General features: G+C 45.7%; 2 protein-coding genes across 6 annotated transcripts in view; one reads left to right on the top strand and one right to left on the bottom strand.

Annotated features, from left to right (window-relative positions):
* Positions 1 to 5,617: 5,617 nt before the first annotated feature.
* The window catches only part of MCEE (methylmalonyl-CoA epimerase), a 38,378-nt gene continuing 18,537 nt past the window's right edge, over positions 5,618 to 25,458 (bottom strand). For 3 of the 5 annotated variants that reach the window (XM_087829150.1, XM_087829151.1, XM_087829152.1), the window contains 3 exons: positions 21,712 to 21,820; positions 9,764 to 10,101; positions 5,618 to 6,083 (listed from right to left, as the gene is read on the bottom strand). In XM_087829150.1, coding sequence (XP_087685276.1) covers positions 5,931 to 6,083; positions 9,764 to 10,101; positions 21,712 to 21,733 — 513 coding nt within the window. In that variant the 5' untranslated portion in view covers positions 21,734 to 21,820 and the 3' untranslated portion in view covers positions 5,618 to 5,930. Of the gene's footprint in view, positions 6,084 to 9,763; positions 10,102 to 15,768; positions 15,866 to 16,810; positions 17,553 to 21,711; positions 21,821 to 25,458 lie in introns of those variants that run through there. The other 2 variants (XM_087829149.1, XR_015716369.1) reach the window with 2 other exon arrangements.
* On the top strand, positions 16,551 to 25,389 carry MPHOSPH10 (M-phase phosphoprotein 10). The gene is made up of 11 exons (XM_016200280.2): positions 16,551 to 16,671; positions 17,255 to 17,927; positions 18,450 to 18,595; positions 19,090 to 19,261; positions 20,095 to 20,236; positions 20,912 to 20,979; positions 21,878 to 22,015; positions 23,051 to 23,161; positions 23,776 to 23,883; positions 24,709 to 24,939; positions 25,153 to 25,389. The coding sequence occupies exons 1-11, from the start codon at positions 16,583 to 16,585 to the stop codon at positions 25,300 to 25,302; spliced, it is 2,028 nt and encodes a 675-aa protein (XP_016055766.2). The 5' UTR covers positions 16,551 to 16,582; the 3' UTR covers positions 25,303 to 25,389.

Here is a 25,458-nt window from a genome sequence, read left to right as displayed (position 1 = left end):
GCCTGAGGTGCCTCCTGCCTGCCCCTCCAGACCCATTTTCCTCACCTCCCGTCCTGCTCTGTGCCCAGGAAGGTAAGCCCTGTGACTGTCTGTGACTCCCGGCCCTCCAGGTTCCAGCTGGGTTTGCCCGACGGGATACTGGCAGAAGACTGGAGGGAGTGAAGAGGGTGGACACACTCCTCACCCTCTCAGAGCCTTCTGGGAGAGACAGGCGTGAATGCAGCCATCACACAAACCAAGGGGAGTTACAAGTTAAACACGAGGGAGGACGGCGCATGACGCTGGGAAGGCTCACAATGGGACAGGGCTCTCTTCCCTTACATTTGGGCCGCCATTCCAGGCAGTGGAACAGCATGTGCGAAGGCCTCGGAGCCCACAGGAGCACAGCATGTTTGAGGAATTGAAGAAAGGCTTATGTAGAGGAGCTGGAGGAGCTGGAGGAGCGGGGAGGTATGTGTAGCTGGCAGGCCAGGCCTAGTGAGAGACTGATGAGAGACACCCAGCTGAGCTAGGCCCAGAGTCCTGGCCCACAGGAACCAGGGAGCTGTTTTAGGTGCCAAGTTTAGGGTACTTTGTTACACAGTAACAGGGAACTAATATAGTGCGCACTCCTCAGGGCGCTGGCATGCTTCATTCATTCAGCACTAAAAAGCTACCATGTGCCAGGCATGTTGTGGGTGCTGACATAATAAATACATTTTACCAATTTTTATGTAGATTTTCTTTTCAGTGGGTAACCCTGTGGGTAACATGGCTTGAGATTCTAAAGTCCACACAGACACTCGGCTCCCTTAGCCTCTGGTGTGCCCACCCAGAGAGATTTCACGCACATACAAGCAAATACACATTGGTCCACATAACCGTCTGCCACTTGCTTGCCTCATGTAACCATGTGTCTTCAAGAACATTCTACGCCTGCACATATTGAATCTCCTCGCTGCTTTTCTGGCTACATAGAATCCCATTATGTGAACGTATCCTTATACACGTCAACCTGTCCCTCTCAATAAACCTTTAGGTTCTTTCCAACTATTTGCTCTTACAAATAATTATCACCATACATTTCACCCTATAGGATAAATTTCTAAAATTGGGTCCAAAAGTAGGCAGATGTCCGAGTTGGATAAATACTGCCCAGCAGCCATGCAACGGTATGGTTGGATAGTCCCTAGTTTCCATGGCCGTCAGCACAGAAGACCACCGGCTTCCCCACAGTTGTCCAGTGTTCTCACCTTTGCCAGTCGGACCAGCGGGTAATGGTACCTCAGCAAGGCCTGAAGCTATCCTCCCATGCCATATGTGAGGTTGAGGTTCTTTCAGGATGTTTAATAGCTGCTGACATGACTACAGGTGAGCTGTAAAAAATAATAAACTAAGCACGCAGGTTCTGGCTGCCGAGAAAGGATTGTGGGGATGAGAGTGGAGGCAGGGAGCCCAGATGAAGGGGGGTGGGGAGTGGCAGATGGACCGGAGCCATCTGAAAGACTAAATAGAGGCCTTTGTGAGAGCTGTGTGTGTGCACTTGGGGGGGGGGCGGGGGACAGCTGGTGGAGGAGAGGTCCTGTCAGAATTCAACTCGTCTCTGGCTTGTGCAACTTGAAGAAAGGTGAGGCAGGTTTGTGGGGAAGATCAAGTGTGTTTTCCACTGTTGCCATGAGAACTATTAACTTGCATTTACTATTTGCTGGGCCTCACATATTTGATGAATGGGAATGACAAGAAAGGGAGTTAATTTCATGCTCAGCAACAGGAATGAACCAACCCCAGGGCCCAGCACACACAGCTGGGGTGGTCAATTCTGGGATGGCGACCAGGTTCTGCCAACCTCAGCTCTCCGGGCACCCCTTCTCTCTGTACCCAATCAATCACCCCTGTTGTGTTCAAACAATTACGTTGTCATTAGTAAATTATAGTTACATTCCTATTTTCCACTCTGACCTTAAATCTCTACTCCGACCACCTTGAGAGGAGTTTGGGGATAACTACGGAGGCATGCATCTGAAAGCCACCTCTGGGTCCATCCTCTGAAAGAGGCCGCCAGCCCACCCACTGCTTGTGGACTTAGCTGTGTACCTGGCAGAGGGAAGCCCTACTCTCCTTATCTCTGTCTTCTCAGGAGGAGCTTCTTGGCAGCCTTCCTCTCTTACAAAAGCCAATTATTTCCATTTATAAAAGTGTAGGATATATTTTGACTCTTTAACAACTAAGGTTTGAACACCAAGAGGTAGCTCTCTGTATACAATAAGCATGTGAAATACGTGTCCGGTGGTGAAAGGCGCAGGACTAACAGCTATTCTGGCTTTGGACTCAGCAGGGTGGTGCCATCCACGCTCACTCTGTGGATGCTGGGAACCCTGTGTCACATTCGTAGGTCACCTTGAGACACAGAAACCTGTTATTTCTGGCACTGCTGAGCATGATTATCTAAGCAAAGAGGACATTCAAGGCCATAAAACTCTCAGTTCATTCACCTTTTTGTAATAATTGATTTTAGAGAGAGGAAGGGAGGGAAGGGGGGAGGGGGAGAGAGATTGATTTTGTTGCTCCGCTTATTGATGCATCATTGGTTGATTCTTGTATGTGCCCCGACTGGGATCGAATCCACAACTGTGTCATATTGGGATGACGCTCTAACCAACTGAGCAGCCCGGCCAGGGTCTCAGTTTATCATGATTTGAGTACTGTTTCAACAGCTCTGACAAAGGTAACACAGAAAACATTTTGGTAGACAGATACACAGAGTCTACTCTCCTACCCAAAATGAAATTGAGTCTCCTACCCCAGACTCCAGGAATAACTTTCAGGACTCGATCATCCCATTAACTGGAACATCACTTCTGGTCCTGCTCTCTTCCGGCCACGTGCCTGCCACATGGGTACTGCATCCACTCTGTGCCACTGTCAGTAAACAGAGCAAGGAACCTGGGGTTTAGATGACATATTTAGAGAAGAGCAGGTCCAGAGTCTGGCCCCTAACAGGGATAGGTCCCCTAAAACATGTAGCTGTTTCTCCTTTGGAAGCAGAGACAGTAGAGGGAAATGGTTTGGGAGGTCAGGCAGAAGGGGCCTTTCCCAAGCCATTCCCTCATTCGTAAAATGGGGTTAATATTAGTGTCCAATCTCATAGATGGGTCGAGTTTAAAATATTTAGCATAAAATGGGGATGGAGATTGTGCCCACATAAAAATTATGTTTAGGATGAGGTGAGACTCACCTACCCGGGTAGGAGGCCCAGGAAGGGAGGGTGTAGCAACAGCAGCGATCGAAGGAAATCTGTAACAATGAACGAACGTAACAGAAGAGCAATGGTCTTAGGCTTCCTCTTTAGGAAACTAGAAATAGATGTAGACACATTTTGTGAACTGTCACTGGCAAGGGCGATGGAGTTTAAGTCCAACTCTGGGACTTTGCCTAAGGCTTTATCTGCGGGGGGGGGGGGGGGGGATAAGCATTGGTATCTAACAAAGTCACAATTCCATTACGGAGAAATTGGTGAATGAATGCTCTCTCGCTCTCTCTCTGTCCCTTCCCTCCCTTCCTCTAAAATGTATCAGTGTTATTTACTACGCATGCTATTTGCATATCTTGTTACCAAATTTTATCCTGCTTATGAAAAAATTTTATTATCAATTTATGAATTAAATTCACCAAGTGAGTTTTATTAAACAGGTTATGTGTTTTTGTTCAGCTCAATGGTTTTTCACGTCCCTAAGATTTCTCTTTTACCCATGGACTGTTTAGAAATGTGCCGTGTAATTTACAAAAGTTTCTGAGATTTTCCTATTACATTAAAATTGATTTCTAGTTTCATTCAGTTATGATCACAAAGCATACATTATATGGTTTTACTCATTTAAAATATCTTAATGTTTCTCTTATGACCCAAGATATGGTCTATCCTGGTGAGCGTCCCAAACACGCTTGAAAAGACTGTGATTCTGCATTAGTTAAAGGTAGTTACATTTTCTATGTACTGCCTTTTCGTCGAAAGAGAGGTGCTGAAGTCCTCAACTACAGATATAATTCTGAATTTATCTATTTTTTCTTCCCGTTCTGTTCATTCTTGTGTAGTTTGCAGCTCTGTTGTTTGGTGCACATGCATACATTATTTCGATCCGATCCTTTTAGCATTATGCAGTGTACCTCTTTGTTCCTGGCAATTTTATTTTTAATTTTTTAAAATTGATTTCTAGAGAGGGAGAGAGAATTTTTTGTTTCACTTATCTATGAATCATTGGTTGATTCTTGTATGTGCCCTGACCGGGGATCGAACCCGAAACCTTGGCGTATCAGGATGACACTTTAACCAACTGAGCCACCTGGCCACGGCCCCTGGCAATTTTCTTTTGTGAACTGTCACTGGCAAGGGCGGTTTACTTTGTCTGATAACATAGCCCCTCTAGCCTCTAGCTTTCTTTGGATTCGTGTTTGCAAGGTCTGTCTTTTCCAATTCTTTTGCCTGCCGATACCATGATATCTGGTGAATTTCTTGTAGATAGCATATAGTTGGGTCATGTTTTTTTATCCATTCTCCCAGACTGTCCTTTTATTGGTATGCTTATACCATTTACATTTAATGTCATTGTTATATGTTAGGATGTAGGTCTGTTTTTGTTGTTTTCTGTTTCTCCCGTTTCCCCTAACCTGTCTTCAAGTAGGTTATTTGGACATTCTTTGTATGCCATTTTGATTTATCTCCATTTTTTGAGTGTGTCTCTTTGTACAGTTTTGTCAGTGGTTACTCTAGGGGTTACACTATACACATGCAGTTTATCACAGTCCACTAGTATCACATTTGCCTTTTCAAGTGGCATGCAGGTACTTAACCACCACATGAATCCCTTTATCCTGCCCCCTTGATACAGCCGTCCTAAATATCGCCTCTACATACACTGAGAACCACATCAGACATTATAAATTGTTTTCAACTTTTAAATCACAACTAGATGCTATCCTTGTCTTCCATAACAACAAGCTCCATATATACACACCTACTTCCTCAACGCCCAATCACCCGAGTCTAAGACATTGACCACTTCCCACACACTATGCCTTCTAGACACCCATCCATGGTTCTTGAGACTCATTAGCTACTCGTCTCTATTATATTTGAAAGTCTGACCAAAGACCCGATGTGCCTCTAAGCCCACCCTCTGAGAGCTCTACTCCTTTCCCTTTCCTTTCTGTCTCACCTCACGCATGTTGTTCCGTATTTACATTTACTTAATGAAGCTTTTTTCCCAATTGGACCATAAGCTTTTTAGCAATGGGTTCCATTCATTTTGTGTATTCCCATAGGAGGTGTTGTGTTCTAGCACCTAAATGACACTTAACTACAAATTCACTGCCCTCTCCATGTCCAGTGACTTAAAAAAAATTCAGCTCTCTATGCACCAAGTCTTCCACAAAGCTTCCTACTCGTACATCTAGTCCTTAGCACCCCAAACACCTGCCCCAAGGGACTTGTGAACGTGAGTGGTTCCAGGAGAGCAAAACATTTGAGATCATAACTCCTCTGTGTACCCATCCCACCTTACTCTCTCTCTCTCTCGCGCGCGCACACACACACACACAAAAACAGCCTTTCACACAGCTAACGTACCTGGACTCAGTTACCCAATTTTAGAACAGGAATAATTTATTTCTATACGATCTTAATAATATTCCCTAGGTATTTAGTAATCAAAATTTTCTCCAAATCAGGAAAAAGCCCCAAGTAATTACACACACACAGTGTGTACATACATACTGTACACACATATGCACACACGTGCATGTATCTATAGCTACACATTTATGTAATGTTTTGCATCTCGGTCTGTACTTTAGTTTTTAACTTTGAGGTGACGAAGGAGTGCAGGGCTGAAGGCTGAAGGCCACTTTGAGAAGGCTTTTCCGGATCAACGGACTCAACTTCCTGCAGATACCAATCACGCCTGCTCCAGCTCCACCAGGACGCCCCCGCAGTCTTTGGGATGGAGGAAAATCACCGGTTTCCCGTGGGCTCCTATTTTGGCCTCTTCACTTAGACTACGGATCTTCTTTTCTTTCAAGTCCCTCACAGCTGCACTTATATTGTCCACCTTGAGAAAAGGAGATAAGAGCACACATGAGATCACAAAAACACCAAGTCACAGTATCTCAGGGCTTAGAAGGAGCCTCGCAAGCTCACATGCTCTCTCCTCTGCCTTACAGCAGAGCCTTTGTTAAACCACCACAAAAATAAGCTCAAACTCCAGAGAGGAAAAAGAAGCTGCTCAATCTTCCTGAGTGAGCAGCCAGTGCTTGAGGATGTTCACCACTCGTAATCATTTCTCCTTATAACCTCAATAATTAGCCACGTTTTATAATACTTTATTCTATGGGTGACATTGGTGATGCTGCACTAAGGCCTGCCATTTAAAGGGCAAGAGATTAAAGGGGGGTAAATAAGCAGCTCTCAGCACAGTTTGTAGTAGGTACTCCCTGATCACCAACCTTCCACCTGCCAAACTGCCTACTTAGTAAATTTTTTTAAACCTGGTTAGTACTTTTGAAATTAAAACTTCATATACATGAAGATCACCAGTAAACTGTCACCAAAATGTTTTTCTCCATTCAAAAAAATCCAAACATTTATAATTTTACAAAGCTCTTCTAAATCATTTCTATTTTCTTCATATTTATTGGCAGTCTAGGAAAGGGGCAATTGTGTCTTTATATACTTATGGGGAAATCCTCCTCTCAGACTGGGAACCCACTAGAGTAGGGGTGGGGAATCTTTTTTCTGCCAAGGACCATTTGGATATTTATAACATCATTTGAGGGTGATACAAAATTATCAACTTAAAAATTAGCCTGCCATCTTTGGTCAAACATTTAATTAACTCACCCCTACTGTGATGGCTGGAACTGCTTTTCTTTGGTGAGGCCTTGGCAGGGCCAAACCAAATGATTTCTCGGGCCGTATGCAGCCCGTGGGCTGGACGTTCCCCACCCCGGCACTAGATGGACAGAAAAGTATAATACGAATGGCCCTGTTCCTAGGCAGTCATAAATCGCCCTGGAGTTCAATGATCTAATAGCACTCCAAACATTTTTTAAAAAGCACAGAGAATGCCCGGCCAGGCATGGCTCAGCGGTTGAGCGTCGACCTAGGATCCAGGCGATCAGGGTTCGATTCCTGGTCAGGGCACATGCCCGGGTTGTGGGCTGCAGCCGATCAATGACTCTCATCATTGACGTTTCTGTCTGTCTCCCTCTCCTTTCCTCTCTCTGAAATCAATAAAGATATATTTTTAAAAAATAAAAATAAATAAATAAATAAATAAATAGCACAGAGAATGACGTAACACCGATGTACCCAACATATGCATTTAACAAATGTCTGTATTTATACAATCTTACTGTCAAAGAGCCAAGGATTATATACATACTGGATTCTAATTGGGCAAAAAAATGAGGACAACACTAAATGCTACTATAATGTGAGCTATGCTTTCTTCTGACAAAATCCATTCTACGTGTATACTCCCGACAGCATTTCTTTTCAAGCCTGAGAGCGCTGTCAAAGCCATGGCCAGACTGCAAGAGCAGTCACTCCCTGCCACTGGGAAACAGCTGGTCTGCTCTCATGGAAGCATTTTAATATTGTTACAACTTCCATACCAATTTGTTGAATAAGTAAATATTTTCAGTGGCCTTAAGGTTTTCACTGTGACATACCTAGCTTTCTGGGTAAATTATGGAGGGAAAGCATGGCTGTTCTATTAGACACCAGGTCCATCTCCTCAGGGACAGGCCTGCAGAGCAGGAAGCACTCATGGCGGCATCAATACAACCTGCACCAGAGAATGGAGTGATCTGTGTAATTTCTAGATCCCCTCCTTCCGGGCCCTGGCCCAGTAGACTCTCTGCCTCTCTCCCCTCTGGCTGGTCAGCGGCGAGGCCTGGAGCAACCCTGGAAGTCAATGTTAGGGATGGCAGAGCTCCCCACAGCCTGGGACAGCCCCCTCTCAGACTGAGCACAGAATGAAATCTGTCTACCTAGTTAAGCCACTTGCCTTTTAACGGGGAGCAGAGAACTATGATGGGTGTCACACTAACGTAGCAATTAACCCACCATTTCCCACACCTTCATTTCACACTAAAACACATCTTCATTTCCCCTCTAATCTCTACTTTTAAATTCACTGTCACATTACTGAACTTGGACTATTCCTTACTTAACTGAACTTCTAACTCACATCAGCTTCCTTTGAAGGCCTGGCTCTGATGTAGGACCCACAGAGTGTAGTGTGGGACAGGGAACAGTGCGTTCAAAGGCTGGGGATCCTGCTTGTCCTTGTGGGGGATCTCAGACAAACCCTCGTGTCCACTGCAATAAAGACTTGCAGCCAACAGTAACCTCCTAAGAAAGGAATCAAGGTTAAATACTGGGCCTTGTTAGTTCCCTGGCCTAACATCTTATGGTTCCCCACCTCAGGTTTTAAATTCAGCTCTCACAATGACGGTGATCTGGCACTGTGGCTAACAGTGCAGACCCTGAAATCAGAACAAATCTGGTTGGAACCCCAGCCTTGCCACTCACTACTAATGTGACTACAGGCAAGTTATTCTAAGTCTCAGTTTCCTCACCTGTCAAATGGGGAGAATACTGACCTCATGGGGTAGCTTTAAGAAAGAAAAAAATAATGCACGTCAAGTACTTTGTGTACTGCCAGGGGACACAATGGTAGTTGTTATAACAACTGTGCCTTTCCATGTGCTGTTCCCTCTGCCTAGAGGAGCTTCCTCCTCTTGTCTACCTGGAGATTCCTTCACAGGCATCTTCCCCCCTTCCTCAGCCTGCCATGAGCAATCAACCTCTCCCTCATTTGTGCTACTGAGGAGACACGTATGTTAATTCTGCTATCACAGTGCACCAAGATTACCTGTTTAAGGAGCCACCCCTCCTCATTGTGGGCACGGTCCATCCTAGTCACTGCTGATCCAAGTACTCAGCAGAGCACACATAGTAGGCTCTCAAATGTCTGCAATATGAACTAAGTAAATCCTTGAACTCAACACGCCTCTCTCCTGGATTAGGAAAGAGGCCTAACTATTAATTGTGACATTCCTTCTACCAAAAGAATTTAAACTGGGGCATAATCGCTATTGCTGATAATCCAGAAGGCAGCTATCTGAACATGAACATCTACAGACACAGGCTCTCTGATAAAGGACGTTCTAGTCTAGAGAAAAATTTCATGCTTTCTTCAGGAATTGTTAGCAGACGCAATGGAAACAATCTTGAAAAATCACAGTCAGTAACTGAAAATGTGCTGCTTTTGTAGTAAGAAACAAGCTTGCCGAATTTTAAGGATAGAAAATAATTACCATGAATACTTCACAGGTACATGGAACTTCTTACTTTACAAAGTGTTTTTAGCTGCTTCTTCTAAGTGCCTTGTAGTAGTGAAAGCAGCTGTATTCCTGTTACTGGAGGTCATATATGAACAATAAATACTACAGCGAAAATGAAATCTGTTTTGGCTAACTCTGGTGGCTTTTATAGAGGCTGTTGAATCCAGATTTAATAAATTACATTATTATTATCATTTGCAGTTTTCTAGAGAAAAAGAGACTATATCTATGGATCCATCTTTGAGCAGGACCAATAGTACCACTGCCCTTAAAGAACTTCCTAAAATTTCTGATGACAGTGACAACATGTAGTCTTAACAAGTCAGACATTTTGTGAAAGAGAAATTTAAAGCACCAAGCATTAAAATAAGTAAAATACCTCAATGCAGATGTGATGCATTCCTCCAGCCTTGTTTTTCTGCAGAAATCCCGCAATTGGACTGTCATTTCCCAGTGGGTGAAGTAGTTCCATTTTGGTATTTCCAAGGTTGACGAAAACAACAGACACTCCATGCTCAGGAAGAGGGGACACCTCGCTTACCTGGGCCCCCAGCACATCCCGATAAAAAGCCCTGGCCTTTTCCAAGTCTGGCACTGCTATGGCCACATGGTTGAGCTGCCCCAGGGTCCACACAGCATCTACCACTTGGTGTGAGGACTGGGAGGTGGAAAAAGCTCTTTCTGTTGGAACCAGAGCTTGAAGTCTGGAAAGAAGCCCTGAAAAACAGAACAGTCATTGAGATTCTTCTTTGGACATTAATGCACTTCTAAAATTATTGTTTAAACTAAATAATAAGTGTAAAAATTATTTATATACCTTTTTTTTTTTTAGTTAATGAAAATAAATGAGGGGAGATAAATAGCAAAACTGTATACAATTACTCCGTTCTGAAAGAACTGTCTGGAATTAAAGAGTTAATTCTGAGCTATTTAGACTCAGAACAAAGAATGACATTTTCCATAACAGTTTATAGTTACTGATCAGCAAGTAAAGCGCAGCTGCTATTGTTAAGAATTACTTGCTATTCTCTGCATTTCCCAAAGGGTAAGTTTGAATGTGACATGAAATACACTTACTGATAAGAACAAGCATTTTCTTCCCCACCTATAACCAATTTTGTGTTAGTCTGTGATAAGTTCATTAAAGCCGTGACCATACAGTACTTTTTAATGTGCATTTTGCTTAAATGACTATCAACTGGGTGAAATATCTCATTGTTGGGGGAAAAACAGCTAAGATCAAATGGGTGCTTAAACTAATGAGAATTCCCTGAGATCAGATTTTTAAACATTGTTTTTTATAATTTTGAAGGATTGGAAGCTGAGCCCCTTCTGAATGTGAAGAGACCTCCTGCACTGGGAAACTGAAGCGCCTGCTATGCATTCTCTCTGTTATTACTCCGCTTTCCCTGTCCCGACATACACGACTCTAAGGGCCAGAGCCTCCCCAGAATGAAAGTTACATACATGTACAAAGTCTCAAGGCAATGCCGTAAAACCACAGCACTTAATAAAAAGTATGAAACACCAAACTGGAGAACACATTTTAAATAACAGAGTTTCAGTTCTTAATGCAAAACACTTTAAACAGTATCTAGTGTCACAGAGCTTCAGCCAACAAAAATTAATTCCCCTTTACCAAAACTTTTAACAACAAGGAAATTAAAGTGACACCACTTGACTCTATTTAAGACCATAAATCTTGCTGGCAAAGGCAGTCTCATGCACGCAGTCTTTTGACCCCACTAATCTACATCAGGATGGGCCTTGAGCCCGGAACACATCCTTCGGAGAGACAAAGAGCCCCCACAGCCTGTGCCAGGCCGACCACCTTGTGCTGGGAGCATCCTTTCCTCTTTCAGGCTCAATGAATGCTCCTTTGTCTCTGCTTACAGCATGAGCATCCTACGGCCAACCTCACTGTTACATCTGCCTTCCGAGGGGAGGGGGGCAGAGTTCTGTTTACTGTGGCATGAGAATGGTGTGCAAAAGAAAACTGTCCTGTGCTGGCCACTGGGAGAGACCTGTTGGCCATGGGGGACTGACACCCACTATTGAAGCTGCTCTTGCTCTGTCTGCTCCATGTAAGCAAAGAGTGTTCCTTCCAGGGCTTGGGGACTCAGATACCTACATGCAACCGGCATTTTCTCCCCCCACTGGACTGGTGCTCTGCTCGACAAACCTGATGCGCCATAGGTCAGTCTATATTATTGATTACTGAAATATCTAAGGGTTCTCATTATCAATAGCGTGATACAGCCCGGTTCTGTGAACTCACTGTATTAGCATGAAATTCAAGTGTATTCTGACCCACTACACACACAAAAAAAGTACAACTGAAAGTAAATGTCATAAAAAGAGCACCTAGTCTTTAAGAGGTGTGATGGGCTCTAATATTTTCTATTCTATTGTATTTTATTTCAGTTTTAAAATACTGGTACTACCCACTAAATCTCTACCTTGCTGGTTTGTTGTGAAGATCAGCTATTTGGTATAAAAAATATAATACAGTGTCAGACATATATATCAGGTGTACAATAAATTCAGTCATTCTTATTGTTCAAGACATACAATGGCTGTCTGCTAGTTGAGTGGCGTGCAGGGTTATCTGTGGAGACCAAGAAACTATCTTGAGGGCATGGAGGTCATGAATTTTTAAAATGTTTAACTACCAGCAAATTCATCTCTATTTATGTACGCAATTTGCAATGAAAGCTCAATAAAGAATGTATTTGTATCAAAAAACTGTATAGAGGGTCAATGAGCTTTAGACTAATATGCACATTAATAAGTCATTTGCTCTGTGAAATTTTAAGGGTGTGTCCAACATTGATTCTAGGAATTTTTGAATTACCCCCACCCATCTTATCTCTACAAGAGACAGGGCAGCTGGAGGTGCTTGGCAGCCATCCAATTATCAGCACTGCCACACACAGAAATGTCAGAGGAACAAATAAAAAGATGGCCAAGTGAAGGTGATGTTTTATATATGACATCTGCTTACTTTAGGGACATTTCAAAAACTGGAAGGAAGCCCAAGCAGCTCATGTCATTGGAAGCCCCACCATAGTCTATCTTTCTCCAAAACTTCCTGATGATTTGAAAATGGGAGAAGAGGAAACAGTTTACTAGAATAACTGGTGTTTTTTTTTTCAATAGAACACAAAATCTTCTTAATATGGAGGAAAATAAGTAACATGTTTATATAATGTAAAAATCAACACTATAGCTAATGGGTTTACCTTATCTCTAGAAATGTAAACTAGTTTAAGAAAGGAAATATCCTTTTATTGGGTTTATTTGGTCCCTAAAGCATGTGTTCTAGGAATAGGACAAAAATACTGATACTGCTGAGAATTCAATAATTCAGCTTCTTTAAAATGAAGGGTCTATACTCCAGTGCACTAAGGTACTGTTTAAAGAAATTATATGTTAGATTTGTACGTAATGTCATAAAATTGTAAATAACCATTTGTAATAAGGTTTTCTGAACAGTTTTTATGAGATATACTCTACATACTATAAAGTTCACCAGTCTGATGTGTACAATGCAGTGGTTCTTTGTGTATCTGCAAAGTTGTGCAAACTGCACAAAACCTAACTTGAGAACATGCAATGAGTTTTTGAGTCTGAATTTTTGCACATCTGGTTTGAGGAGAGCCATTCATCAGAACCTTCAAGTTAGTTTGGTAAGAAGCCCATATGTTTTCAGCATTAAGCTGGTGAATTTCACATCACTGTATACATATTTTCAACCTGTTTAAAACTGTAGTCATGAAAAATTTTTTTACTCATCACAGTGAGTAAATACAACATGTTTTTGTTCCCCACTTACATGGCTCCATAATTAAAGTAAATCTCTACTCAGTCATATAAGTCAGGCACTCTTGTCTCCTGACAGGTTCAATTTACATTTTCAAAACTAACTTTTCTCATGAAATCAATCCTTTGCAGGCCAAGTTGTATGTTTAATCTGATTCATTTTTCTGAGTTTCTGTTTTTCTGTGAAATTTTATGTTCCTTGAAAGTGAGATCATGCCCTGGCCAGTGTGGCTCAGTTGGCTGGAGTGTTGTCCTGTACACCAGAAGGTTGAGGGTTTGATTCTCAGTCAAGGCACAAACCCAGGTTGTGGGTTCCATTCCATCAGGGCAACTGATCCATGTTTCTCTCTCTCTCTCTCTCTTTCTCCCTCCCTCTCTCTAAAATTACTAATATATATAAAACAGAAAGTAAGGTCATAACATAAAATTACCACATACACCTACTTCTGGGTGTATATCCCAAATAACTTAAAGCAAGAATTCAAATAGATATTTATATACCCACGTTCCCAGCTGTACTATTCATAACAGCCAAAAAGTAGAAATAACCCGTGTCCATTAACAGATGAAAAGATGAACAAAATGTGGTCTACACATACAACAGAGTATTAGTCAACCTTAAAAAGGAATGAAATTCTGACACACGGCACAACATGGACAAACCTTGAAAACATTATGCGAAATGCCAACAAGCCAGTCACAAAAGGGTACTGTACAATTCCACCTACAGGAGGCACCTAAAGCAGTCAAATTCAGCGAGAAACAGTGGAATAGTGGTTTCCAGGGCTGGTGGGGGACAATGGGAAAGTTACTGCATGGGTACAGAGGCTCAGTTTGGGGTGATGAAAAACTCCGGGGGATGGATGATAGTGATGGTTGCACAATATGAAAACACTCAATGCCACTGAAATGTACACTTAAATATGGTTAAAATGGTCGACTTCATGTTATGCATATTTAACCACAATAAAACAAGGCCTAAGTACCTTTCTTCAAGGTCACACTAGGTGGCAAAGCTGGGCCTCAAGCCCAGGTCTGTCTGACGTCAAAGTTAATGTTGTTAAACCAGCGTGTTTAATTTTCTCATGCCTCTGAAATTCTCTACTGTTCTTTTGAGCCTCAATTTTTAATATCTTCAGTGTGTGATCTATGAGCAGTATCTACGTGCTAATGAAATGACGCCTTCATGAGTCTGGGTTTCTTGTGGTGGTTTGTTTTGTTTTGTTTTGTTTTGCAAAGGGTTACCATTTTGCAATGGTCTCCGAGACAAGAGGCTGACTTGCATTTTACCAAGGAGAGGAAGGAGGATCTGGGAGTGCCAGTTATTAGCAAAACTTGAGTATCGCTTGTTAATTGGAGCTTCACTTTAACAAGCGGTGTTCAGCCTGCAGTTACAACATTGTTTCATGTACACATTTCAACTCTTTGCACGGTCCGTGCGAGGCTATTACTCTGTGCTTTCTGAACGCAGCTCACTGCCGAGCTCGGGGCGGGTGGCAGGAGAGACAACAGTGACCAGGGTGGCAGGAGAATCAGGGTGGCAGGAGAGACGACAGCGACCAGGGCGGCAGGAGAATCAGGGTGGCAGGAGAGACAACAGTGATCAGGGTGGCAGGAGAGACAACAGCGACCAGGGTGGAGGGAGAGACAACAGTGACCAGGGCGGCGGGAGAGGTGACAGCGACCAGGGCGGCAGGAGAGACGACAGCGACCAGGGTGGCAGGAGAGACGACAGCGACCAGGGCGGCAGGAAAGGCGACAGCGACCAGTGAAGAGCTGGCTCTGGGGGCTTCGCACACCTGCCGGCGTCACGCGCGGCCCGAGCGCGCACTTTCCGGGGGAAGCCCCACGCTCCTCGGGTTCACCCCCCTCAACACCTCGGAAGGTGCGAAGCCGAGGGACCCGCACAGACGGTCCGGGGCAACGCGGACGATACCACCCGGCGCTTCCCGCAGGACAGCAGCTCAGAAAACCCGAGGAGCTTCACAAAGCCGTTTCCGTCGCCACCGGTTCTACGCAGCCTTTTTTCCTCCCTTCCCCCCCTCACGCAGGTGCAGAGAACTCAAGACACCTAACAGACGCGCCCGCCTTCGTCTTTCCCGCTTGCTACCTCGGTTCTCGAACGTTTCCGAACCCGAACGGACCGCGTTCGGACACCCAGCCGGTGGGAAACCGCGCCTCGTCCCGCCCGGCCTCCCAGCCCCCCGGGGCGCGCGTGGGCCCGCTCACATTCTCGGGGCCTCCCCTCGCTCTGCCTTCTCTCGCCCCTACGGGGCCCCGCGGACTAAACTCACGGCCCCGCTGTCCCCAAGGACAGGTTCCCTCGCCTCTCCCGGGCCTCAGAGGAAAAGGGGCGACGTCGGCCGCAGCCCCTCCCACAGCGGCGGCGGCGAGGCCCCCGGGGAGCGCGGCCCCCACCCCTCGGCTGACCTGAGGCGCTTCTGGAAGATTCCCACCGACACGCGCCGCCGGGCCACCCCGCCCCCCGCAGCCCCGCGCCTCCCGCGCCTCCCGGGCCGACGCCCCGCCCCACGGCGAGCCCCGACCACGCGGGGTAGTCACCTCCTGCGCCCGCAACCGCCGCGGCCACCGCCGCCCTCAGCACCCGCGCCATCTCCGGGAGCGACTAGCGGCCTCTAGGCGTGCGTCGGACGCGGCGAGCGCGGGCCCGGCGGGCGGGGCCACGCGGGGGGCGGGGCTGGGCTGAGGGGCGGGGCTACGTGGCCAGAGGCGGGGCTGGGGCTGAGGGGACGGGGCTACGTGCCAGAGGCGGGGCTATGGTCGAGGGGCGGGGCTACGTGGTCAGAGGCGGGGCTGAGGGGCGGGGTTTCGTGGCAGAGGCGGGGCTGTGGTCGAGGGGCGGGGCTACGTGGTCAGAGGCGGGGCTGAGGGGCGGGGTTTCGTGGCCAGAGGCGGGTCTGGGGGCGAGGGGCGGGGCTACGTGGCCAGAGGCGGGTCTGGGGCTGAGGGGCGGGGCTACGGGGCCAGGGGCGGGGCTGGGGCCGAGGGGGCGGACCCGGTCGTCCTCACCCAAAGGCGCGCTGACGCCGCCCGGGGCACCTAAAGCGGGCGCTTAAGAGGAGAGCGCGTCGCCCACTGCGGGGCCCTCTGGACTGCAAAACGGAATGTTCGCGGGAAGTTCCAGGGCGCCGCAGCCGACCAATGGCTATTCCCCATTCCCCGCTCCCGCCCCCTGCGCCAGCGTGATGAAGGTTCTCGCGCTGCCATTGGCTCGGCCTGGGGGTGGGCCCGGAACGCGTGTACCGCGGAACCTTTGCCTGCGCGCTCCGGGGTGCGCCGGGCGCGTCTCTGTGACGCGCTTCCCGGAACCCCTCTTCCTCCGCGTGGGGCGCGGGGTGCAGGGTTTTAAACAGCCATGGCCCGGCGGGTGTGGCGTCAGCGAACCCTGAAGCGGTGCCTGGACGAGGTCGGTGAAAACACGGGCCGGCCCGAGAGCTTCCTCACGTAAGTGCGCAGAGCCCGGGCCGGGGCGGCCCAGGGCCCACGTGGGCCGCTGTCAGTCTCTGGAGTAGGGGGAAGGTAAAGGGGAGCCTGGATCTCTTGTCCCCAAATTTCAGATCGTTGGCGCTCCCTTAGTCTGTCAAAAGTTTAAAAGTTTTGGAAAGCTTTACAGTCGTGTGCAGACTCCCAGATACTTAGTTCACACTTTTATACATTAAGGTGGCTCATCAGCAAGATCGTCCACTCTTGGGGACCAGAATCTATCCTCTTTTTTTTTTTTTTTAAATATGTCTTTATTGATTTCAGAGAGAGATAGAAACATCAATGATGAGAGTCATTGATCGAGCCCACAACCTGGGCCTGTGCCCTGACCAGGAATCGAACCCCGATCGCCTGCATCCTAGGTCAGTGCTCAACCGCTGAGCCACGCTCCCCCTGGCCAGAATCTATACTTAAAATGGACATTTCATTCAAATTTGATTTTGCACAAGAGTTGGGCCTCCCCCCCCCCATTTAATTTCAGAGGGCTGTGAAATTATCTGTAATTGTAAATCTCCTTTAACTTCCTCCCTTATTCCTTGAATAGGATTCAAGATGAACTGGCATCCAACTTCACTTCTCTAACAAAAGTACTTTATGACTTTAACAAAATGCTAGAGAACGGCAGGATCCACGGAAGCCCTTTACAGAAACTGGTGATAAACAATTTTGATGATGAGCAGATTTGGCAACAACTGGAACTGCAAAACGAGCCAGTGTTACAGTACTTCGAGAAGGCAGTTAATGAAGCCGTGAAAGATGAAGACATCAGTCTTCTCCCAGAGGCAGAAGAGCAGGAGGCCGAAGAGGATGGTTCAGAGCTGGAGGCTGACGGCCCAGAGGACCTAGAACAAGACGCGGAGGAGGAAATAGGCCTGAGTGGTGATGATTCTAAAGGGGATGAGACAACCAAAGCCTCGGGCAAACGTGATCTGAGGAAAAGCCCAGTTTTCAGTGATGAGGATTCTGATCTTGACTTTGATATCAGCAAATTGGAACAGCGGACCAAGGTGCAGAGCAAAACGCCCCAGAAACCAAGAGAAAAGTCCATAGTGGATGACAAATTCTTCAAACTGTCTGAAATGGAGACCTTTTTAGAAACCATGGAAAAAGAGGAGGAACGGCAAAAAGATGATGCTGAGGAGGAAGAGATTGATTTATTTGAAGATGTCGATTCTGATGAAGATGAGGGAGGACTGTTTGGAAGTCAAAAACTCAAGGTAAAGTTTTGGGAGAGGAGAGAAAGAGTACTTTCTACCTCCTCAAGTTAGATTCTGTTCTGTTTCTCGAGAAGAGGTTGAAATACCTCAAAACGCACCAGGACGTAAGTGAAATATTTAGATCAGCTAAGAGAGATCGACTGGAAAAATTAAACCAAAGCCATCATTCCCTTATCGCAGAATACTTGGAGTTTAAGAACCATAATCACACATGTAGGAGATATGCAGAGTTTCCCTCAAACATGTATTTTCACCAAGCACTACAAATAACAGTGAAAGGAAAGCATTTGTATACTTTATTTAGGCAGGGATATTTTGGAAATATGTTAGAAGATTTAGAGATAGGAATACTGTGCTGGATCACATCAGTTATAAAGAATACGTACTGTCAGTTTGTTATGGTCTAGCAGTTCTTAGGGGTTTTTGGTATTGTTTTTAGTTGGCTAGTTTTCCCTCTATATAAGCTGATTTCATGCATTTTCCTTTCCTTAATTAAAAGTGTTAAAAGTCTGTTTGTTTTAGTCAGGTAAAAGTTCCAGAAACCTGAAATACAAAGATTTCTTTGATCCGGTTGAAAGTGACGACATAGCAAGTGTTCCTGATGAAGAACTGGGTTCAGATGAAGGGGAGGAAATTGCTGAAGGAGGAGCGGAAAGCCTTTCTGAAACGTGAGTATTTTGAATGATCCTTTACATGTGGGCTGGAGCTGCCCAGTCACATGCATACTCGGAGTTGTCAGATATGTTTGACCTAGGAAGTTAGAGTCTCTGAGATCACATAGTCTCGAGATAGCCAGCAGAAAGTCAACTTAGAAGGGCATTAGAGATCACCCAGCGAAGATAAACATCGCTGGCAGTAGCAATCAAACCTTTATTACAAGGAGCTTTGATTTGTTTTTTTTGTGCCTATTGTTATTTGTGTGAGATAACTTTATGGTATAGATTAACCAGTCATTTGTTTTCTTTATGTTCGACACTTTTTGTTCTATTTCACCTAAATAATTCCTTCTGTTGTTCCTTAATAACTGGGACTTTAGAAGTTCGGAGTATTTAGTTCTATTAGGTATACAGAAGAAAATGTAAATTACCAGAAAATATGTTTTCTTTTTGTTTCCCTAATGAAAAGTGGTGTTTCTCCTTTGATAAGTGGTTTTGTATCATAGGGATGAAGATGATGACCTTGAAGACACTGAAGACAACAAACAACATAAAAAACGCTCGAAAAGAGTGACCTTTGCTTTGCCAGACGATGAGGAAACTGAAGATTCAGATACCTTAAATGTCCAGAAAGATTCTGCTGAAGTTAAATCTTCTTTTGAAAAAAGACAGGAAAAGGTAACCATTACAGCTCACTGTCTAGAGACGCCCAAGTGGAAGGCAGCTAATTTGTAAAAATCAGGGCTGCATATTCCAACCTGTAGCTTTCAATTTGTGCGCCTCTGTAGAAACCTGTTTCTTTTCTCTGTCCCTGCTCTCTTCATACCTAGTGTCTTTACTAATTAGCTGTCCTGTGAACCTCGTAACCATAACTACTCTTATGGATATGCCTCTTTCTTTGAGATGCTCTGCAGATGGCTTTTGTGAGTGCCGTGGGGACTGATTTTTAGTTATACCATCTCAAACACATCTCCCAAAGCTGATAAAAATTATTTCTATGCTATGTGATTACCAACAAATGAAATGGCATTGAAAGTAACGTAGTCAGGCTCCAATTATTTGGTTCTACCGTCTTGTCGTCTTTTAAAAGTTAGAGATAGCTTGGATTGGGGTGTTTAGTCAAAGGTAGGTTCCATCAGATACTGATGTTGTTATGAAAACATGACTTAATCTTGGAGTCCTCTAATAACTGACATTGTCAGTGGCTTGTGAATAGATCATTTGACTAGTAGAACCCAGAAATATACCCAACTGCTTCTGGGGGGTTTAGTACATTACAAACTTTGCATTTTAATTCAGTGGGTAAAAGAGGTCATCTGCAGCTCACCCCACCACAGGCAACAGGAATAGGAAGTCACTACTGGCATAACAAAAGGGGCAGGAACACAGCAGAACTGTGTTGAGGAACAATACATTTCTTTCCCACTTTAAAAATATTAGTTGCTTTCACTCCACTCTACATCTAATTTTGTTTCATAAATATGTCATAACTCTTTCTGTCTTGTTCTCAGATGAATGAAAAAATTGCATCTTTAGAAAAAGAGTTGTTGGAAAAAAAGCCTTGGCAGCTTCAGGGGGAAGTGACAGCCCAGAAGCGCCCTGAGAACAGCCTCCTCGAGGAGACCCTGCACTTCGACCACGCCGTCCGCATGGGTGCGTGTGCCCGGGCGCCCGGGGCTCCCGCAGGTGTATGCCGTTCCGCTGGGTTCCGTTAACATTCTGACTGGGTGTGTGTGCTTTTCCCCCGACAGTCATTAGAAAGTAAGTTGCCCATATGGTGACATTCAGTCCTAAGTACTTTTACTCGGCTCTCGCCACTGGGCATTCTCCTCTGTAGCCACCGTAACATTAATCCAGGATTACTGATGCGCTAACGGTACCTAATGGGTAGACCGTAATCAGATTTTTGCTAGTGCCTGCTGTCATTGTCCACCAACTCAGTTGTGAACTCTAGCCAGAACCCCTGATCATCTCATCAGATTCTTTCTTGTACCCATGATGTCAAAGTGAATTTCCATTTAATTCAGTGCTAAAGAGAATGGAAAAGAAGGGATTCCCCAGTTGCGTGGACTAAAAGCGTCAGCACTGACCACCACATATTCGCTAGTTTCGTGGTTCTCAAACTGGAGGGAGCAGCAGAAGGGCTAGTTAACACACAGATAGGTGTCCCTTCCCCCTGCCCCCCGAATCAGGGGGTGTGGGTGGGGCGCAAGAATTCCCTTTCTAACAAGTTCCCAGGTATTGATGCTGCTGGTACAGGGACCGCCCTTTGAGAACCACTGGTCTGGTTTGTATCTACATAGCGAGTACATGTTTTCTTCCCTTCAGCTCCGGTGATCACAGAGGAAACCACCCTTCAACTAGAAGATATCATTAAGCAGCGGATAAGAGATCAGGTCAGTACGAATGAAACTGAACTTCATTTAAAGTTTACCGAAATTTTTAGAAATAATGTGAGCATATTTGGGGAGTAGGAATAACACTCTGCCTTTATAGAAGTTTTATGTCAGTTGTTATTGAAAAGCCCGAAGTTGGCACTAGAGGCATCCTCGGCTTTTGTTGTGTGAGGCGCTGTCGTCACTGGTGCCCTGGAAATGTGGGTGCTGTGCCAGAGGGGAAGGGGTTGGCCAGAGCCATTGCCAGTGTCGCCTGCACCCTGCTGACCTGTTGGGTGGTGTGGGGTGAAGCTGGTGGAAGGGTGGTGGGTGTGGTGACTGGTGACTGACTTGATGTGGTCACACCCAGGACCCTTAGTCTAGGCACAGTATCTGGTGTGACAGACGAAGAAGGGTCTGTTTTTTCCCAAATGATAAAAACCTAGCAAAGAGCTTTTAAGAATTAAGCTCCTTTTGTACGCTTAGAGTACAACTGGAGTGTAGGACATGTGTATTAAGAGGTGGCTTTAGAACGTGTGTGATGCTTGCTTAAAACAGGAAGGGTTTGAAGAGTGGACACTATATGCAAAGGTCTTTAAATGTGAAATGAGACAAGGCAAACTTGAATCCTGACTTTTAAATAAACTGATGGGGAAGTGGGGAATTAAAATGGGAAACCAGGAGAAAGACACTTTTAAAAGAAAAACAAATAAAGGATCCCTGAGCGATGCCTTTGCTTTTCATAATACTTACTCTCTGTGACGTGAATAGTCATTCAGGGGTGACAGTTCCTTCCTTTCTCCGACACTTTGCTTTCTCTGGGATGATGACAGATATTCCAGAGGCAGATTCTTAAGTGAGCCTAGAAAGAAATCAGAGATTTTGTGAATTTATGTTCCACCTGCCTCTCACATTTCAGGCTTGGGATGATGTCGTCCGGAAAGAGAAACCTAAAGAAGATCCGTATGAGTATAAAAAGCGGTTAACGTTGGACCATGAGAAGAGCAAGTTGAGCCTGGCTGAAATTTATGAGCAGGAGTACATCAAACTCAACCAGGTGAGGAGCCGGTAAGGCAGAGCCACTGTTATTAAAAGAAGAGAGTCAGCCCGGCCGGTGTGGCTCAGCGGTGAAGCATCGACCTAGGATCCAGAGATCCCGGTTCGATTCCCGGTCAGGGCCCGGGCCCGGGTTGCGGGCTCGATCCCCAGCAGGGGGCGAGCAGGAAGCAGCTGATCAGTGACTCTTATCATTGATGTTTCTCTCTCTCCCTCTCCCTTCCTCTCTCTGAAATCAATAAAAAAAATTAAAAAAGAATTAGAGAATTAGTTCTTCTGTGATGGCTGAAATTCATGAAACAGAAATCTTGAGCTCTTGGCTCACCTCGTTTCAGTGAGAGAGAGAACAAGCTCAGAATACTGGGGTTAAATGTTCCCACTGAGTGGAAGGGGTGGGGACTTTGTTTTGTAATTCACAGTGGCCACCTGATAGCTAGTTATTAACTTTCCAGCAATTATTATAGTAGTGCTACAATTTTTAAATCATTTCTCATTCATACGTTAGAAGTTGCTGATGTGTTTTATAAGGTTATCTGAATGTTTAGGTCTGGTGGGTATTTTTGATTTTTGTTTCTTTTTACTTAGAGTCTTAAAAAAATATCTCTGGTTAAATAGGACAAAGTCATATTTCCAAAAATATATTCCCAACATAATAATTGTGAATTATTCCTTTACATTTGATTTAGTAGGAATGCGGTCAGTATGTGTTTGGGGAGGGGATGGCATTTTTATTCCATCAGGGCCATTTAAGATTCCCACCAGATTTTGCTAATTAATGCCACTCCAGCAGCAAGAGCAGTGTCCTTGGTGCCACTGTGAAGTTGAACTGGGAAGAATCGAGTTAAAAATTCTTCCTGGCTGCTTTGCAGCCCAGGGGTGCAGTTGAAGGGACGTGTGTACAGCCTCAGGAGACGCTACTGAACATCACCTGGCTGCTTTGAGGAGACTCAGTAAATGCAGTTGGTAACCATGAGAGTGTTGTCTTGCGATGTATCTTAAGCTGCTTAATCCGATGTTGTTGAACTTATTTTCTAAGCAAAAAACAGCCGAAGAAGAAAACCCAGAGCACGTGGAAATTCAGAAGATGATGGATTCCCTCTTCTTAAAACTGGACGCCCTCTCGAACTTTCACTTCGTTCCGAAACCGGTGGGTGTGGAAACTTTCTCGCGTGGAGATAGAGCGGATGCGATCTCCGTTCCTTCCTAAGCTTTCCTGAGACGAGCTCTTTATTTGGTCTCTATGCAGAAGAGTCTGCTCTTAGGAGCTGAAACATGAGAAAATGTATCAAGTGCTCTATTCTGACTTTTGCCCAGGGAGCATTTTTCCACGCATCCTGTAGTTCTTACAGTGAGCTTTCCCCCAAAACCAAGGGCAAGGGAATATTTACGGAAATCAACAGGTTCTGTTAAATAGTAGGTAAGATGGGGAATGCACACAAACGTGGGAGATGGGAATAGTTTAGTAACAGATGAAAGAACTGGTGTTTAAATATGGCAGAAACATCATACAGAAGGTAGGAACTGGTGCTCCTAGTGCCGGCTGAGACGGAGAAGACCCTAAAATACTCAGGCGTCGTAAGCGCTGCCCCCACACTGCCATCATGGCAGTTAGCTTCACTTCCACTGTCAGCACAGCTCATGTTTTAAGAAATCTCCCGAAAGAACTTTATGTATTAGATTTTCAATTAGTGGGTTCACAATTCAAATCCTTAGGTGAGGACTACTTCTGACTTCCTGTTCAATGTACTGTCTCTTTTCCAGCCTGTCCCGGAGATTAAAGTCGTGTCCAATCTGCCGGCCATAACCATGGAGGAGGTCGCCCCAGTGAGTGTCAGCGACGCGGCTCTCCTGGCCCCAGAGGAAGTCAAGGTAAGGAAACGTTCAGTACCTGCCGGTAAGTTAGCTGTTTATAGCCAGATCTCCATTTAATGCCATTCTCATTGAGTTTGTAGTTTTTATTCTAATGTATCTCAGCAGTTTCTAAGTATAATCAAGGTAATAATGTTATAATTGTATATAATATTCAAATGCCAGACTTGTATAATCAGGTATTATTATGAGATGCAGGTATGAGAATTATTATCAATTAATATAAAAGCTGTTGGTAAATAATATCAGTATCTTGTAATCCATTTGAATACTAGCCTTGTTGGGTTTCAAACAAATCACATGTATTGCTTCTAATACTAGTGACGTTGTAACACCAGCCTTGCGCCCCCTGCTTCCATTTAATGTGTGTCAGGCGTGGAGTCAGGGTCTAGACTATGAGCCTTTGGACACGAAGAGGTTGCATGTGCCGCGCGCAGGCAGCCCTGCTGTGCGCACTGGCCTCACGCCTCGCACCGGAATGATGGTTCCTGCCCGCACGCCATCCCCGCTGGCCTAGGGGACAGCCCGCTTCCCCCCTCACTTGCTTTGCTGCCCTCACAGCCACCTCTGCTGGCGACACCCTGGCAGCTGGGCTGGCAGCTGGGGGGAGCGAGAGGCAGCGAGCGTCACCGGATGGGTTTCCTTCCATCCCGGGGACCCTGCGGTCAGCCCAGCGGCCGTATAAGCGGCTTAGCACTGGGGCTGCCTGGGCACGTCCCCGGAGCTCATGCTGGAGCCCAGGAGCTGTAGGCTCCTGGGCAAGTCGTGTTACTTCTGAGTCCTTAGACTGACTAGTACGTTGGTGGTGGGGGTTTTTTTAAACAGGAAAAAAATAAAGCTGGAGATATAAAAACAGCCGCCGAGCAAACAGCCACAGACAAGAAACGAGAAAGAAGGAGAAAGAAACACAGGAAGCAGCTGCACCTGAAGGAGCAGGAGCGACAGAGGAAGCGCCTCGAGGGGAGCGGCGCGGCCGGGGCCGGGGGGCTGAGCGCAGCCGCCGCCTCGGAGAAGCTGAGGCAGCTGACGAAGGCGGGCAAGGCTGCGCTGCTGAAGGTGAGCGGGGTGGGATTCCGGGGACCCGCTGGCCCTGCGGTGACAGCCGGCCACCTGCCGAGTGCGCAGGCCGCTGGCCACAGCTGGCCTACAGCCTCAGCCCCGGGTCCTCACTAACCTCTCCCCGTGGCCACTGATAGGGTGTGGTCACCCTGGGGGGGGGGTCACCCGCAGGCACATTTTGTACACGGCTTGTCTTATTTTTACTCGCAGGACGAAGGAAAAGACAAAGCCTTGAAGTCTTCTCAGGCGTTCTTTTCTAAGTTACAAGATCAGGTGAAAATGCAAATCAGCGATGCAAAGAAGCCAGAAAAGAAACGGAAGAAAAGGCAGGACCTCTCCGTTCACAAGTTAAAGCTGTAATGTATTCGGACTGTAATGTAAATAGGGGTGCGTAAGTTAATATTCACCCATCGTTCTGTTTTATAAATAAAGTTTTTGAGAACTTTTCTTGGCACGGACGCAGATATTTGAGAATCCCACATGTGCAAAGACTCCGAGCTGCTTTTTCTGGATGTG

This window comes from Miniopterus natalensis, chromosome 22, assembly GCF_054644295.1.
Source record: "Miniopterus natalensis isolate mMinNat1 chromosome 22, mMinNat1.hap1, whole genome shotgun sequence".
NCBI classification, from domain to species: Eukaryota; Metazoa; Chordata; class Mammalia; order Chiroptera; family Miniopteridae; genus Miniopterus; species Miniopterus natalensis.
Note: the sequence above shows the minus strand (reverse complement) of the source record. Positions and strands in the feature narration are given on the sequence as shown.